This window comes from Archocentrus centrarchus, chromosome 22, assembly GCF_007364275.1.
Source record: "Archocentrus centrarchus isolate MPI-CPG fArcCen1 chromosome 22, fArcCen1, whole genome shotgun sequence".
NCBI classification, from domain to species: Eukaryota; Metazoa; Chordata; class Actinopteri; order Cichliformes; family Cichlidae; genus Archocentrus; species Archocentrus centrarchus.
Genome location: NC_044367.1, coordinates 184,030 through 198,253, shown reverse-complemented (window position 1 = coordinate 198,253; position 14,224 = coordinate 184,030). Strand labels below are relative to the sequence as shown.

General features: G+C 40.6%; 1 protein-coding gene across 1 annotated transcript in view; it reads left to right on the top strand.

The window, feature by feature from the left end:
* myt1lb (myelin transcription factor 1-like, b) overlaps positions 1 to 14,224 on the top strand; it is a 145,832-nt gene that overhangs the window by 53,093 nt on the left and 78,515 nt on the right. Inside the window, exon 4 of the mRNA XM_030718267.1 lies at positions 810 to 843. Within this exon, the coding sequence (XP_030574127.1) occupies positions 810 to 843 (34 nt within the window). The remainder of the gene's footprint in view (positions 1 to 809; positions 844 to 14,224) is intronic.

Genomic DNA, 14,224 nt, shown 5'->3' with positions numbered 1-14,224 from the left:
CATGAAAAATGTCATTAATATAAAAGTTTCAGATCAGTTATCAAGCTCTGGACACCCCATGCCACAATTTTTAAAGTTTTAATTTAATTTTAAATGTTTATTTTTAATTTAGCTTCCAGAGTAAGTTTGCTTGTTTGAAATGAGTTTTTAATGGGTAGAAATTATTATGCTATTATTATTTTCAGTGTTAGGTTTAGTTTGTTAATTGTGATATGAGGCAGTATTTGTCAGATTTAGGAAGTTCAGTACAGGTATTACAGTATAAATATGGCGTGAAGTCTATTGATTCACAATCATGAAGACACCGTAGTCTGAATAAATTCAGATACCAAAACGTACTCAGACCGGCTGTGTTGATTTTTTTTACCAAAATGATGAAAACTGAAAACATTTCCTTTATATTTTTTATTTACTTCTAGTTGTGTAATTTTCCAGTATTGATTCTATTTTTTTCTGCCTAATTAATTATATCACTTTTAGTTTTAGTTATCTATATGATCACTTTGATATTGGCAGTGTCATGCATTTGCATGTATTACATATTGTTTATCCAAACAACTAATCCTGATGATGGTAATAAACTGCCAATAAATGAAAAAATAAATGTATGAATATGTTTTCCAATAGGAATATACACCATGAATATACTTTTGCATTCAATTAAGTTCCCTGCTTTCCCAAACTCAAAGTCTTTCCCTGATGATTTATTTCATGGTAAACTAATGCAGATCATAAGTCACAATGATGAGCCACTTTCTTGTGTGGATTTCAGATGTTTCATAATCTCTCTCTATCTCTGTCTCTCTCAGTGCCTGTGGATCCAGCATTAACAGAGCTTTTCAGGTCAGTGGGAATGAAAATGTACAAACACACACACACACACACACACACACACACACACACACACACACACACACACACACACACACACACACACACACACACACAAAGACAAACCCATCCTCATAAAACCTGAGACCCTTCATCTTTCCTTTACTTTTTTGAAAGCTGCTTTCACATCAACAACTTGCCTCTTTACAACGAGGAGATACTTGGCATTATTTCTTTATTCCTGCCTCTTGGTATGAATTTCTCACTTGGTGTCCCTCCCTTTGGACATCCTCTGATAACAGCAGAATAAAAATAGCAGGCACCAGTTTTTTCCTCTCTAATCCCCTCGATGTGAAATATTAAATAAGAGGATTTCTTGTCTGTTTTTGTCTCATATTCACAATGTTATTTAAATGATAGTCGATTATCAATTTATTAAGTATTCAGCACAGCTCCTTCTCTCTTTCTACGCCTACAGCCCTAAAAGTTCTTGCTGGGTGACTGGAGTGGGTGGAAGGTAGAACTTTATTCTCTTTGTGACTGGAAAAGTTTCCTCCCAGAACAGTTGTTGGGAACTGCTGTCATTTTTAAAATGATTCAGATGTGTCAGAAACTACTACAAGATACTAGTTAGCCTAATTTACATGTTTCAAATAAGACAACGTGTCTGGAGGCATTTTTAAATGCCTTGCTGTAAAATGGTACAATGTAAATAAAGTTTTATTGTATAGCACTGTAAAATATTTTGTTTGTACATAGAATTTTTACAATTTAATTTTACACTATGTATGTACTTTATTTATTTATTTATTTAAAAAAAGGTAATCTGGATCTGACAATCTGAATCCCTACCTTCTAAAGCTTACAACTCATTTATTGCTGATCCTATTACTCATATTTTTAATCTGAGTCTACAGAAGCAGACTAATAGTATCTTAGGTAAAATTCAATCTGACTTCAGATTGGGTCATAGTACCAGAGAGCAGCTGTGTTGGTAACAAATGACATTAATGCTCTGGATATGAAGCAAATTTTTGTATCTAGCCAAGCCATTTGATTGTGTTGACCATGAGCTGCTGTTAGGCAGACTCAATGATGTTGGTGTGACGGATGGGGATACAGGGTGTCTCAGGAGCTGCAAGTCAAGTTTCCTGAAGATTTTAAGAGTTTAGGTTTAGGTTTAGGTTTTATTTTCCATTTTTATTCATAACATTGGGAAGAATACGTCTACAACTAAAGTGGAGCTTTATGCAGATGATACCATACTTTACTCGGCTCTATTCAGTCAAGTTGCTCAGGAACTTCAAACTGCCTTCCAGTAGCTGCAGGTATCATTGTATGATTTAAAATGGGTTCTTAATGCTAACAAAACCACATTTATGTTGTTTTCCAGAAATTACTCCCAGATTTCAGATAATGTTAGTATCCATATCCTCGGAAGAGACTTTGTTGAAGAGTATCATTCTACAAATGTTTGGGTGCCTGGTTGAATGACAGACTTTCCTTTATTATGCATAATGAGCACTTAGTAAAAAGGTGAAGGATAGATTACGTTTTTATTATAGATATTGGGCATGCCTTTATATGTAGCCTGTACAAGTATACATGCTACATTCCTAAATGATTATTTACATGCATGCTGCCTCCTCTCTATTTTGTTCTCTAGACTCTTTGCATCACAGTCCTGTACATTTCATATTAAATTCATTGTCCAGTACACATTGCTGTGTACTTTATAATCTGGTTTCCTGGCCTTCATTAAGCCTAAGGAGGCAACAGCACTGGTATATTGTTATGTACATCCAGAAAACACTCAAACTGTAAGCTTTTGTCTACCTGGGAGAGATCAGTGCTTTTATAAAGTCTTCTGTAGTCTTCAGAGTGCAATCACTATTCATAAGCTGGACTTTGTATTTTGTATTATGTTACTTGTTGACTTTGCTTAATTAATTTTGTTATGCTATATTTGATTGTGTAATTAGTAATTTTGTAATGGTGTGACTTCTTGGGCAGATCTCACTTGAAAAAGACATTTTAATCTCAAGGGACTACCAAATAAGGTTCAATAAATAATTAGCTAAAACATAATAACCAACATGGATATATTAAATTTTACCTAATAATTTTTACTCTTAAAGATAATAAATTATGTATACTAATTGCTAATGAATTAGTGCTGCAGCACATTATTTGGCTTTTATAAAGTAGTAACTAGCATTAACTGTTTTACAGGTCATTCAAGTAGGTAACAACACATATTGTTCCCTTGTGATCATTAAAAACAATGTAGGTTTAAGGCACCTTTAGACCTGAAAGCTGCGTCCATCTTTTATACACTCTATAAGCGTGTCACACAGACACAGATACCTGCTAATCAGTGCTCAATAACTTCCAAATCAAATCATAGAATTTCACTCAGCAAACTTTAGCTCTGCCTTCTTGGATGGTCTGTTAGTCCAGTGAATTGCACACCAGCCATATTATTGGCCAGATAATTGCATTAAAAAATTTCCAGTTCAGGGACTCCAGTTAGCTGAGGTGAAACCTAGCAGACAGCTAGCAGCTACAGCCGCCTGTGTCATCATCCACCTGTCAAAGAGGCCACGCCCACAGATTCACTTTTGGAGCCTCAAGGTGACATTAGAGGAATCGCAGTTTTTGGTACTTTATTTTTCATCTGAGGATGATGATTTGTTAGGACAAACAGGCTGACGGTTAACATTGATGAACTCCAGTTAAAGCCTGCGGCTGCACTCCTCATCCCCCCTGAGAGACTGTCAGACCCTCAGTCAATAAGCTTATACACCTCCATTCAGGCCATGTCACTCTGTGGAATATCTGAATGCTCATACCACAGCTATTTACACAGTCTATGGATGGAACTTGCTCTTTACCAAATATGGACACTTCTGGCTCTGTGACACTAAGATGGTGGAGGCTAAAAATAAGGTCTGTGGTGCTGACGGTTAGTTTAGCCATGCACACAGAGGCTAGAATAAACATATGGCATGCATAATGATAAGTTCTTGTTTTTCTCTATTAGTGATGGTGTATAACCTGTTTGGGAATGGGTGGATGCTTCAGTGTCCTCTGCTCGTCTTTGCAAGTTGTTTCCACCCCAGTAATGTGTGAGTTTCACTTTGTCCTTGGCTGTGTGTTCGGGGGGTGGTTGCAGCTAAGATAAGGGTCCCTGCCTACCTATATATCAATAAATAATATTCCACCTGGAAGATTACTGTGTAGCCTTTAGCTGATATTCATAGATAGTCCAAGGTGTACTCTCCCTGCCCTCTCTCCCCTTCTTTTTCACTCTTTTTCCCCCTTTTCTATCATTCTCACCTCCTCCTCCTCTCTTCATCCCTCACTGTGCTGCTGCCTACAGATAGTAATTAATCAGGGGATCGATGGGAAGCCTATCTCCAGGCTGAGGCGTCTATAATGTCGATAATGCTGCTCGATGGCCTCTCTCCCCGGAGAGCTGATAGTCTTCAGGGCAAACACGCTTGACTTTGCATAAAGCGGGCCGAGCTGGGTCACATGGACCGTTTGGTGCCGCATATGTGTTTAAAATCCTATTTAGCATGTACAGTACATGCACAGCATTAGAGTTATATGTGTACAGCTGCACTGAATTAGATCAAATAGAGATGGAAAAAAATACAATACCAGGATAAAGACATTAATATTAAAAAAAGAACAATTTCTAAGATTAAAATTGTTGATTTATGTGAAAACATCTAAAATATTCTGTGGGATTAAAGTGGTCATTTTGTGAGTAAACTGTGTTGGAGTTTCTGAGGGCTTTGCTCAGCCTGAGCTCTTTCTGGCTAATGGTAGCTAATGGTAACATTAAGCACTAGCATAGAAATGAATTCCACTAATCAGCAACATCAGCACAAACAGCAACACAGAAGTTGTCTTTTTTGAGTTGATTTTGCTAATATCTTAAAGTTGTTTTCTTTTTTTAATCTTTTTGTCTTTTTTGAAAATACCTTTGTTACATATGAATCTATCCTGAGTTGCCTTCCTATATTCCTATCTATCATATTTATTCTAGGAAAATTGTAATAAAAGCATAAACAAACTTGATTTACTTTGATTTGATAACATGTTAAGAATATATTAATGCAATGTAGTTTAAGAAATAAATGTCCAGCCAAATAAATGTATTTGGCTGGACACGTTTATTGAACCAATACCAAGAACATTAAAATGCTCGCATCATACATTACCTCAGATTAGTAAAATGTCCTGGCTGGTATATTAATCAGTATCATCTTATCAAAAGTATTGGTATTGTTGTATATGGTGTATATTCTAAGTGGACCTGTTCTGATTCTCCAGGAGTGAATATAATAGTAAGCATGCAGTAATCCCTGTGAGCCAAGGGCTCGGGATGCAGACTGCTCTATCAGTTATCAGTTTTTTCCTACTCTTGGATTAATACATCATAGAGAAGGGATATCCTTAATATGGTAATTTCAGGCATAGAAGCTCCACCCACCTTTGTTTCAGAGGGGCAGCCAATCAGAAGAAAGTTAAAGCTTAGAGGTGGGAGGAGTTAAAACGTCTTGTGTCAGACAGAGGATATAAAAGGATTATTTTGGACTGTGACTCATGCAAAGCTGCTTTGATGGCGTGAGAATAAAAATATTAAGACTAAAAGAGAAGAATAGGTCACTTCAGTGAATGACTGGCCTCAAAAATACAGTAGCAGCTGGGCTGTAAGTACACATTTCATCCACTCAGATTAACTTTATTTAAGTCACTTTCATAGATTATACAGAATGTAAATCATTTGAGGCAGTGGGATCTCAGGTCTCAGCTGTAATACACCAGCGAGGTCTCTGCCTCTCTTGGCTTCAGACATCACGTCTGGCTTTTCAGTCACCATCAACTGGCACAGTAATCATAGATGTGCAGGATGGCTAATTGAAGTCAGAGTGCAGCAGAAAGGCATGCATATAGAGCATAATTCAGATTCATGTGGGAAGAAGCCGTTTAGAGAAGGTACTTTCAGCATGTGGCCATTGCAGCTGCCTTCATCTGTGTGCAGTGAAAGCGGCAGAGACACTGAAGGAAAAGGCATCCTTTCACTTTTAAAGCTCCAATTACATGGATGAATTTCTTTTATGAAAGAAAAAAGCAAAGGTGGCTTTAAGAGAGGACCCCGTCTCAATAAACCTCACCATAAGATAGGCGGGGAGGCAAGTTTGTGCAGACAGGAAAGCTCACAGCATAAACATTCGCTCCACATCTCCTCTGTCATTTGCATATTTACAGTCTGCCATGCTAATCATGTTTATTGGGGTGTATAAGAACTGCGCATGGACTCGATGGGGAAGGACAGCTTTGTGCTGGAGACTGTATGATAGAACCACCGGGATAAAAATTACCCCCAACCCCCCCATTTCTGGAAATAAATGGTTCCTCCTGCGGTAATCCAATTTCAAAAAGACAAAAAGAGCCATCTTACATAACTAGGACAGCACAGGCTTCTGCTAATTATGGTGTTAAGAATTCCCCTGATTTCAAACAAAGGCCAAGATTCGTGCAGATATTTTTATGTTGTGTGCAGTTCTTACATCCAAAAATGGAACTGAAGCTTTCACAATGCAAGGATGCATTGTGAAAAATCCTGAAAAAATGAGTGCAGAAAATATAAATACATCAAGGAAATCAAATCCCGATTTGCTCGATTTCACTTTGAACACAGAGATTTTTGCTGTCAGTCTTACTGTGCTTTATCTCTGAAGTGTTGAGAACAGTTAAGTAAGGTGGATAATGCCTAAAGCTCCTCATTTTTCCCCTGTCAGACTCCTGCTCCCTTACAAAACAGATGAGGTGGTCACCCCCTGGCCGAGGAAGAGGGCTTTAAATCTTCAGCGTTAGGGCTGAAACAAGGCCAAACAGGAAGTGATAAGCATGGCACAGATCCACATGTATTCTCCCTCTCTTTGTCTCACCCACATGTGAACAGGTGCTTGCCCTCCTTCGTCCTTATAACTCACAGTCCTCCCCAATAGGCTGCATTATAATGACCTACCCCTTCTGCTTGGGGTCACCGCTCCGAGCCGCCCACCGGCTCGAGCCCCTGCAGCGATTCTGCACATCGCTGCGGGGCTGACGGGCACCGCTGCATTGATCCAAGAAAGGCAAGAATGGAAGTCTTTTCTTTCACCACTTGTGGTTTTTATAACACACCAAGGCCCACTGTGCAGAGAAGATAATTAAAGACAGCTAAAATAAACATGGAGATATGAGTTCATCAGCATGCCTTCCTCTCCTTCCTCTTCCTAACACTCTGTCCTTTCCTGCCTCCTTTCCTGCTTTCTTTCCTTCCTTCCTCCCTCCCTTTTCTCTCTGGCAGAGCTAATTCCCTCTTCAGATGGTGCGGCTCTCATTTGCATACTTATCAAAGTGTTTGGACTATCCGACAGAAGCTGACGGAAGGTGGGGTCATTAATATGTTAATTAGCCCCCCTCCCCCCACTCCATCCTTTTTCTCCCCTGCCTTTTAGACGCCGGCGCACCATCCGTATCCTCCACCTCTCTCAGCCTTTCAATGTTTGAATACCCTCAGAGGCCCTGCAAATACCATAAGACTCTGCAGACATGCACACATGGGGCTTAGGTTCATGGCAATATATAGCAAATGTGTTTGCATGTGTGTGTGCTTCATGAGCTACAGACAAATACACATCTGCACTGTTGGATTAGCAGCATTAGTGTTTTGCTCATAGGAAATTTTGTGATCTGGTTGCACAATTGAGCAAATATTACCAATCTTTGCCTTCATGAGAAGCCTATCCACCACAGTCACAGTGATGGTCTGAATTTTAAAGGGTGGAGGGTGTTTTTTTTTTTTTTCTTTTCATTCGTATCAAGTAATTCTTAAAATTACATAACAATTTAATAAAATTCATGAAAAAAATTTATCTTCATACTATGAATATTTTCTGAGGCCTCCAAAGTTGTGACGATTGGGGGCTTGTCCAGGATGTTTGAACTCTGTTGGTTTGCCGAAATTGACTTGAAGTGCTTTTTTTGAGTACAGACTTGAAGCAGCTTTAGTTTTTAGCTTTGTGGCTAATATTGTTTGGAGCATCTTGTAGGTTTCGACTCGTTTGGACTTGTTGCTGTAACTATTCAAGTTTTGATAGATGTTGACTGAATGGAGTAGAGGTTACCATTTAGTTTGAGCTGCTGTCTGAAATTTTAGGATCTCCTTTGTGTGAATTAGATTCAGTATTTTTATTTTGGCATGTTCAAGAACATGTGTGAAGATTGTTTTGGAAGCATTTCCCTGGGTTACCTTTTTGTTCTCATGGAATCAAGGTCCAAAAACTTTGGTTAAGACAAGTTTGTGGGTTTACAGGTTACATTGTTCATAACTCCCACTTGGTAGTATTTCCCCACTGTGTTAATGTTGGCCCTAGTTTCTTATTGGTTTTAGACTAGTATAAGCAAACCTGTTCTGGTCGTCATTGTATTTGTGGAAGTTTACTCTCCCAGTAATACCAGCTGACAGAGACAATGGTGTCTTTCAGTCTTCCAATCTTTCAAACACCTTAATCCACCCTTGAGTGTTTTCTCAAATGATAATATCAAAAAGCGTCTTAAGTAAATTCTTGGATGCAAAAATCTGAGAACTCCAAAGTGCTCTATTTTTCAAGAGATTAATACTTTTATTCTCATGGTATTGTCAGGTTTAATCAGAAAAACTTGTTTCGGCATGCAAGCCTTCATCAGGGAGTTAAAGAGATTTCAAACAAACAACGGTTCTTTTCTAGCAGCAGGAATCATCCAACATGGTGAAGGAGAGAAGGAATCCAAAATGGTTTCCTTTGATGACAAAATATTTTGTCATATTTAAACTTAAAAGAAAATATCATCAGCACATCTGTTAGCCTGTTCTGTATATGTCACGTGTTTTTATAGAACTACAGACTTTGATCATTCTGGTCTCTTGTTGTTGCTCATTTGTAAAGACATACATAAGTATTATCAGTTTTAAGTTCATGTTAGGATGCAGGTGGGGTCATGGCACCAAACCTACAGGACTTTCAATAATTTAAAACTTTTAATAGCTCCATAAAGCTCCATTTATTCTGGATGAGCTCAAAAGTCCAGAGAGTGGGAGTTCTCCTTGACAGGTATAGCAATCATAATCTGGAATTAAAAGACAGACAAAGCTACCATGATGTCATTCATTGGTTAGTGAAGTTCTGTTTTTGAAACTTCGAGCTGAACATTTTGGCTGTTGCATAATTGATTTTTGAAGGCTTTTTAACTGTAATGGGAACATAATTTACAAAATGAACTTTATGTCATATTCAATAAGACTAGGAATTAGTGACTGAGACCATAAACACATCTGGAAAGTGTTTACTGAGATACAGTGAGCAGCAAGCTCATTTTCTCTATCTATATAATCACACTTCCTCTTAGAAGGCCAGTCGCCCCCTGCTGGACACTGGCTTCACTTTTTAGACCCTGAAGCTTTTTTTTACACATGTGACAGAAGTAGGTTGTAACTGTAACCCACCTCTGATGCTGCAGAGCATGTAAAGGTTTCCACAAATCTAGAAACCTGCAATCCTGAGTCCAGCCCTGGCCTTCAGCAGGATGCTGTTAATGAAGAAAGTGTCCTGTACGTAAAGGTTACAGGTCAGAAGTTGTCACACTAAGCAGCAGGAGGACATCTTGTTAACTCAGACTTATCTGCTCACGAGCAGACATTAACAGGTCTGTTCTAACAGGGCTTCTATGGTTAGTCAACACTGATACAGATGACTGAAGAAGATGCTGGCAGTAATTAAAAATGACAGGGAGAAGGTATCAGCAAATGTTGGTGCATGGCATCTTGGGAATTGCTGTCCTTGATGCTATTTAAACTTTGCGGTTTGAGCACGAGAATCCACATAATCCTAGCGTTTATTCAGCGGTATGCTGGCAAACAGACGCATGTGGTTCCTGAATGGGAGGCTTGGAAATAAATCAACATTTTTGTGTGGAAACAGAAAGGTAAGCAGCAGCAGTAACTCAGCCAGGAGACCGACTGTTACAACATCCTGCTTACCAGGTTTGATTTCAGCTTTTCAAGGACTTTAAAAAACAGGATCTGCTGAACATGCTCATGTTAGGGAAGCTTTCATTCATGGTTTCACCTCTGGCTTGTTGTTTTCACAGCGATACCTGCAGTAGATTGGGTATAAACATCGAGAACTGTTGTTTTCCAGCTCTCACTCTTTTAAATGTTTTCAGAGAGCAGGTGGTTTAATGGGCGGATTTGATATTGATGAATGAAGAATGAGGACAGAAGGAAAGAAAAGGCAAAGAGATTAGACAAGACAAAAGGTGAGATGAGAGAGCGCTCACCTTGTTCTAAGCAGCAATAAAAGCCTCACTAATCCACCTGGCCTTGCCTCTGAGGACATATTTCTCTGTGTGCCAAACGGAGAGGGTGTTCAATTCAACCCACACAGGGCAGACTTAATAATTACTCTCGCTTTGAACGCAATTTCCTGACTGTGGGGAATGATTGACAGATTGTATCCATGTGTCAGGGGGGCCAGCCACGCCCATCCTGACTAAGGTAGAAATTAGAGAGCAGCAGGAGCTAAATTACACCTTAGCAGAGACCTCTGGCAGGAGGACAGGAGGGGAAGCATGATGAATGAGAAAAAGATCAGAACAGAAAGGTAGCGGGTGAGTCGCGTGGGAGCACGGAGATGATTGGAGGAATGGCTCGGAAATACATTTGTGGCACACACACGAGCGCACACACATGGACGCTGGTAGACACACAAAGGCTCGCGCTGAGGTAATGGGTCTGCAGTACTATTGGAGTGCAAAGGGAGAGACACTTAAATGCCATCTCTGCAGTTGGGATGCTATTTACTCCCTCTCCCTCACACACAGTCATCTCTGCTCTCTCCACTATGTCATGCTCTCAAAGCACTCAGACTGATATGAGAGCAGCGAGCGGCCGGCAGAGTGGCACAATGAGTCTTTGGGTATCTACAGTGGAGGAGCTCAACAACAGCAGGGAGTGCATAGAAAGAGTGATAGATCACTGGAAAGCAGAGAATAAATCTGCTGTGTCCCTCTAAAGAACCTCGTTTACTCCTAACATAGAGAAAAGACCTGAAGAATGATCTGGTTTCACTAATATCCTCTTCCTTTCTGATTAAAAACACAACAGCTATCATGAACACATTGAAAGTGGGATCTTCCGTGTTTGCGTCTAACAGCCTGTGGAGGATGAATTTTCCACTAAAATCCAAAAGACACGATGTTTACAATCTGAGTGCCTCAATGCCTCTGTTCTGCTCCCACTGTTAACTAATGAAGCCTGTAGGACCACACAGGATTTGGATTTCCAGGTGAAAACTACAGTCAGTGTCAGCAGGACATTGGATTCATGTGGGGGGAACTTTGTTTGCTTTTCGAGGCTCAAAACTCTCCATGAGCTGCATTAATTCAGGCCCCATTTGCAGGCAAAAAAAGGAAAGTCCTGTTGGTAATTCATTCAAACTCCCATGGCTGTTCTGATTATTTTGTTATGAATATCATCATCAAAGTAACCATAGTGACAGGCCAGTTGGCTGGTTTGCCAGGTTACTTCCATGTTCCATGTAAATTATGGGTGACCACAGCAACTTGGTAAACAACCAAAGCAATCGCAAGGAGGTTGTTGCCAACTGGGAGGGGAATACACATTTTTCCTTCACAACCACTGTTTGCTAGATAGTTGCAGACCGGTCTGTAGGCCTTATTCACTTGACCCTACAGTGATTGTCTAAAATGGTGGACAAGTTAATCTCACATGGTTAACAGTGATGTGCCTGTAGTCAGGTACAGTTTGAATTTCGTGAGCTGAAGCCCACTAAAGCCAGGCAGGTGTTTGACCAATACCATCTTGGTTTTTGGAGCCAGAAGTGACCATATTTGGATCAGAGGGTGGAGTCCTATACTTTCAGTGATGAAGCTGCATGCACAGACTGTATGGGAGCATCACACAGACACAGATACCTGCTAATCAGTGCTCAGTGGCATCCAAATGAAATCCTTGAATTTCACTCTGCAAAACTGGAACTTCTTGGATGGTGTGTTAGTCCCATTAACTGTACACAGCCATATTATTGGTCAAATAATTGCATTAAAAATGCTCCAAAATGCATTTACTTATAGAGACCAAAGTGATTTTTGTATCAGGCTGTAAACATGTTTATTTCTGCTGTAAAGTTGGACATTTTAACATGGGAGTCTATGGGGACTGATTATCTTTGAAAGACAGCTTCAAGTGGCCATGAGAGGAACTGCAGCTTCAGTTTTCACCCCCAGAGGTTGCCTTTGTGCCAAACCACTTATTCCTCCTGTCTGATGGTCCACTAGGAGTCATATGGTGTACTGTAGGTTTACCTCTATCTGGGTAAAGTGCTTCCAGCCCAGCTTTAAGGGCCCTCAACTGGAGCAGAGTCTTCAGAACAGGCTCTTCACCTGAAGAAAGAGCGGGGACAGAGGCGAGGGGCAGCTCACTGACACACATTCACATCTACATGGGCACTCTTAATGCGATCTCACACACACACACAACCTACTTCACATGTAGAGCAGCATTCCCAGCTGAGTGCTGCTCTCCAACCTGGCAATTTGAGCGGAAAGAGAATCCAGCTAAAGTACACAGGGCGTCATGCTGATTTCACAACAGGGGGGTTGAATGGCAGAATGGCCTCACTACAGCCCTCGTTACCGATCCAGCAAGATCCGACTCATCTGTTTCAATAGCACTCTATCATTTGCACTTGTGTGTGCATGCACAAGTGGAGGCAGATTGCACCATTTTTTTGCTGTAAATGCTGTTTATATCTGACGCAGGACAAATTGCAGTTGGTCAAACCTGCACGCCACAAGCAAGCGATGAGCACGCGGAAACACTGAGAGCATGCTCATATCCACAGCAATGTCTGACGGGGATGTTTTTTGGGTGACATTTAGTTTCTAGGTTGCACAAGATGCTCGTATAAATGAATCATGAGTGAATCTGTGAGGTGTGAATAATAGATGGGAGGAGAGGTAAAAAACAAAGGAGTGCTGTTATTATTTGTTAATAAGACACTCTGGAGCATCACTAACTAGATCTCATTACCTCAGTAGTCACAGGCACGCACACACACATTTTCCCACACACCACATGCCAAACACATGCAGAAGTCTCTCAACCTGCATGACTATTTTTACCTGTGAAGCCTGCCGTTGCCTAGCACTCTGTAATTACATCCCACACTCCACCAATGAGTGATTAGAAGCAATGATGGATGGGTTAACGCTGTCACCTTAGGATGCCGCAGTGCTGAGCTAATTATATGAGTGTACATGTGTCACATACCTGATAGCCCTCTCAGCCTTCTGCCATAACTGTGGAACAGGTGCGATAAAGGTGGACGATGTGTCTGCTGTTAATCTGCAGATAAGACATGATGAAGTAATGCCGTGGCTGATTAATAGATCTCTGTGGCTCATAAATTAGTTCTTTTGGTGTCATTTGGCTTTAAATTTGCCTCATCAAACATCTGCTCCTGCGGTGTTACAGTTTGTAGGCGGACATGAGTATTCCACTTAAAACCAGTGGAATACTCATGTCATCATCCTCCATGAAAACACTGCCAAAATATATTTTGAGCTTTTCACAATTTCAGTTTTTCTTTTCTCAGCCTGAAAAGCTATGGATTTCCTGTCATGTATGGACTTTCTGTCTCTGCATAGACAATGCCAATGCAGGATGGAGATGGAGTGCGCGCGCCTACTTATACATGCAAAGTGTGTGCGTGCAGACGGGGGATGTGAGGGGTTGCGTTTATGATTGCCACGACTGCAGCTGGGGCTGTGGGCTGAGTAATTGCCTGTCTTGGTAGGGGGAGCGTGGTAGCGAGCTAAAAGTCAAGTGCTCTCTTCCTGCTGTAGACCTCATTTGGATTCCACATAGCTAGCTAGCAAGCTAACGCCAGCCTTGGGCCTGTATTATTCATAGCTTGACAGATAGCTCTCACTAAAAGCATTGGAAGTGGGCCAGGTGGTGATGGAGCGACAGGGGAAGCAGCAAAACTGCACCTCGCTCTCTGCCTGGCAGGAAGAGAAACAGATATGGAAATTGAAGATACAATGGAGCAGGAGAGAGATGAGCAGCTTTAACAGAAACAGGGAAATGCTAAGTGGGATCGGTACAGAGATGAAGAGAGTGAAGAGGTGAAGAGGGGAGAAAGGAATCAGACAGAATTATCTTAAGGCCGCGTGAAGCTAAAGGACAGTGCAACTACAAGACATTAAAGCAAAGATAGAGGACGAGTGAGCTCACCGCAAAATGGAGAGAAGACAGTAGCAGAGCGAC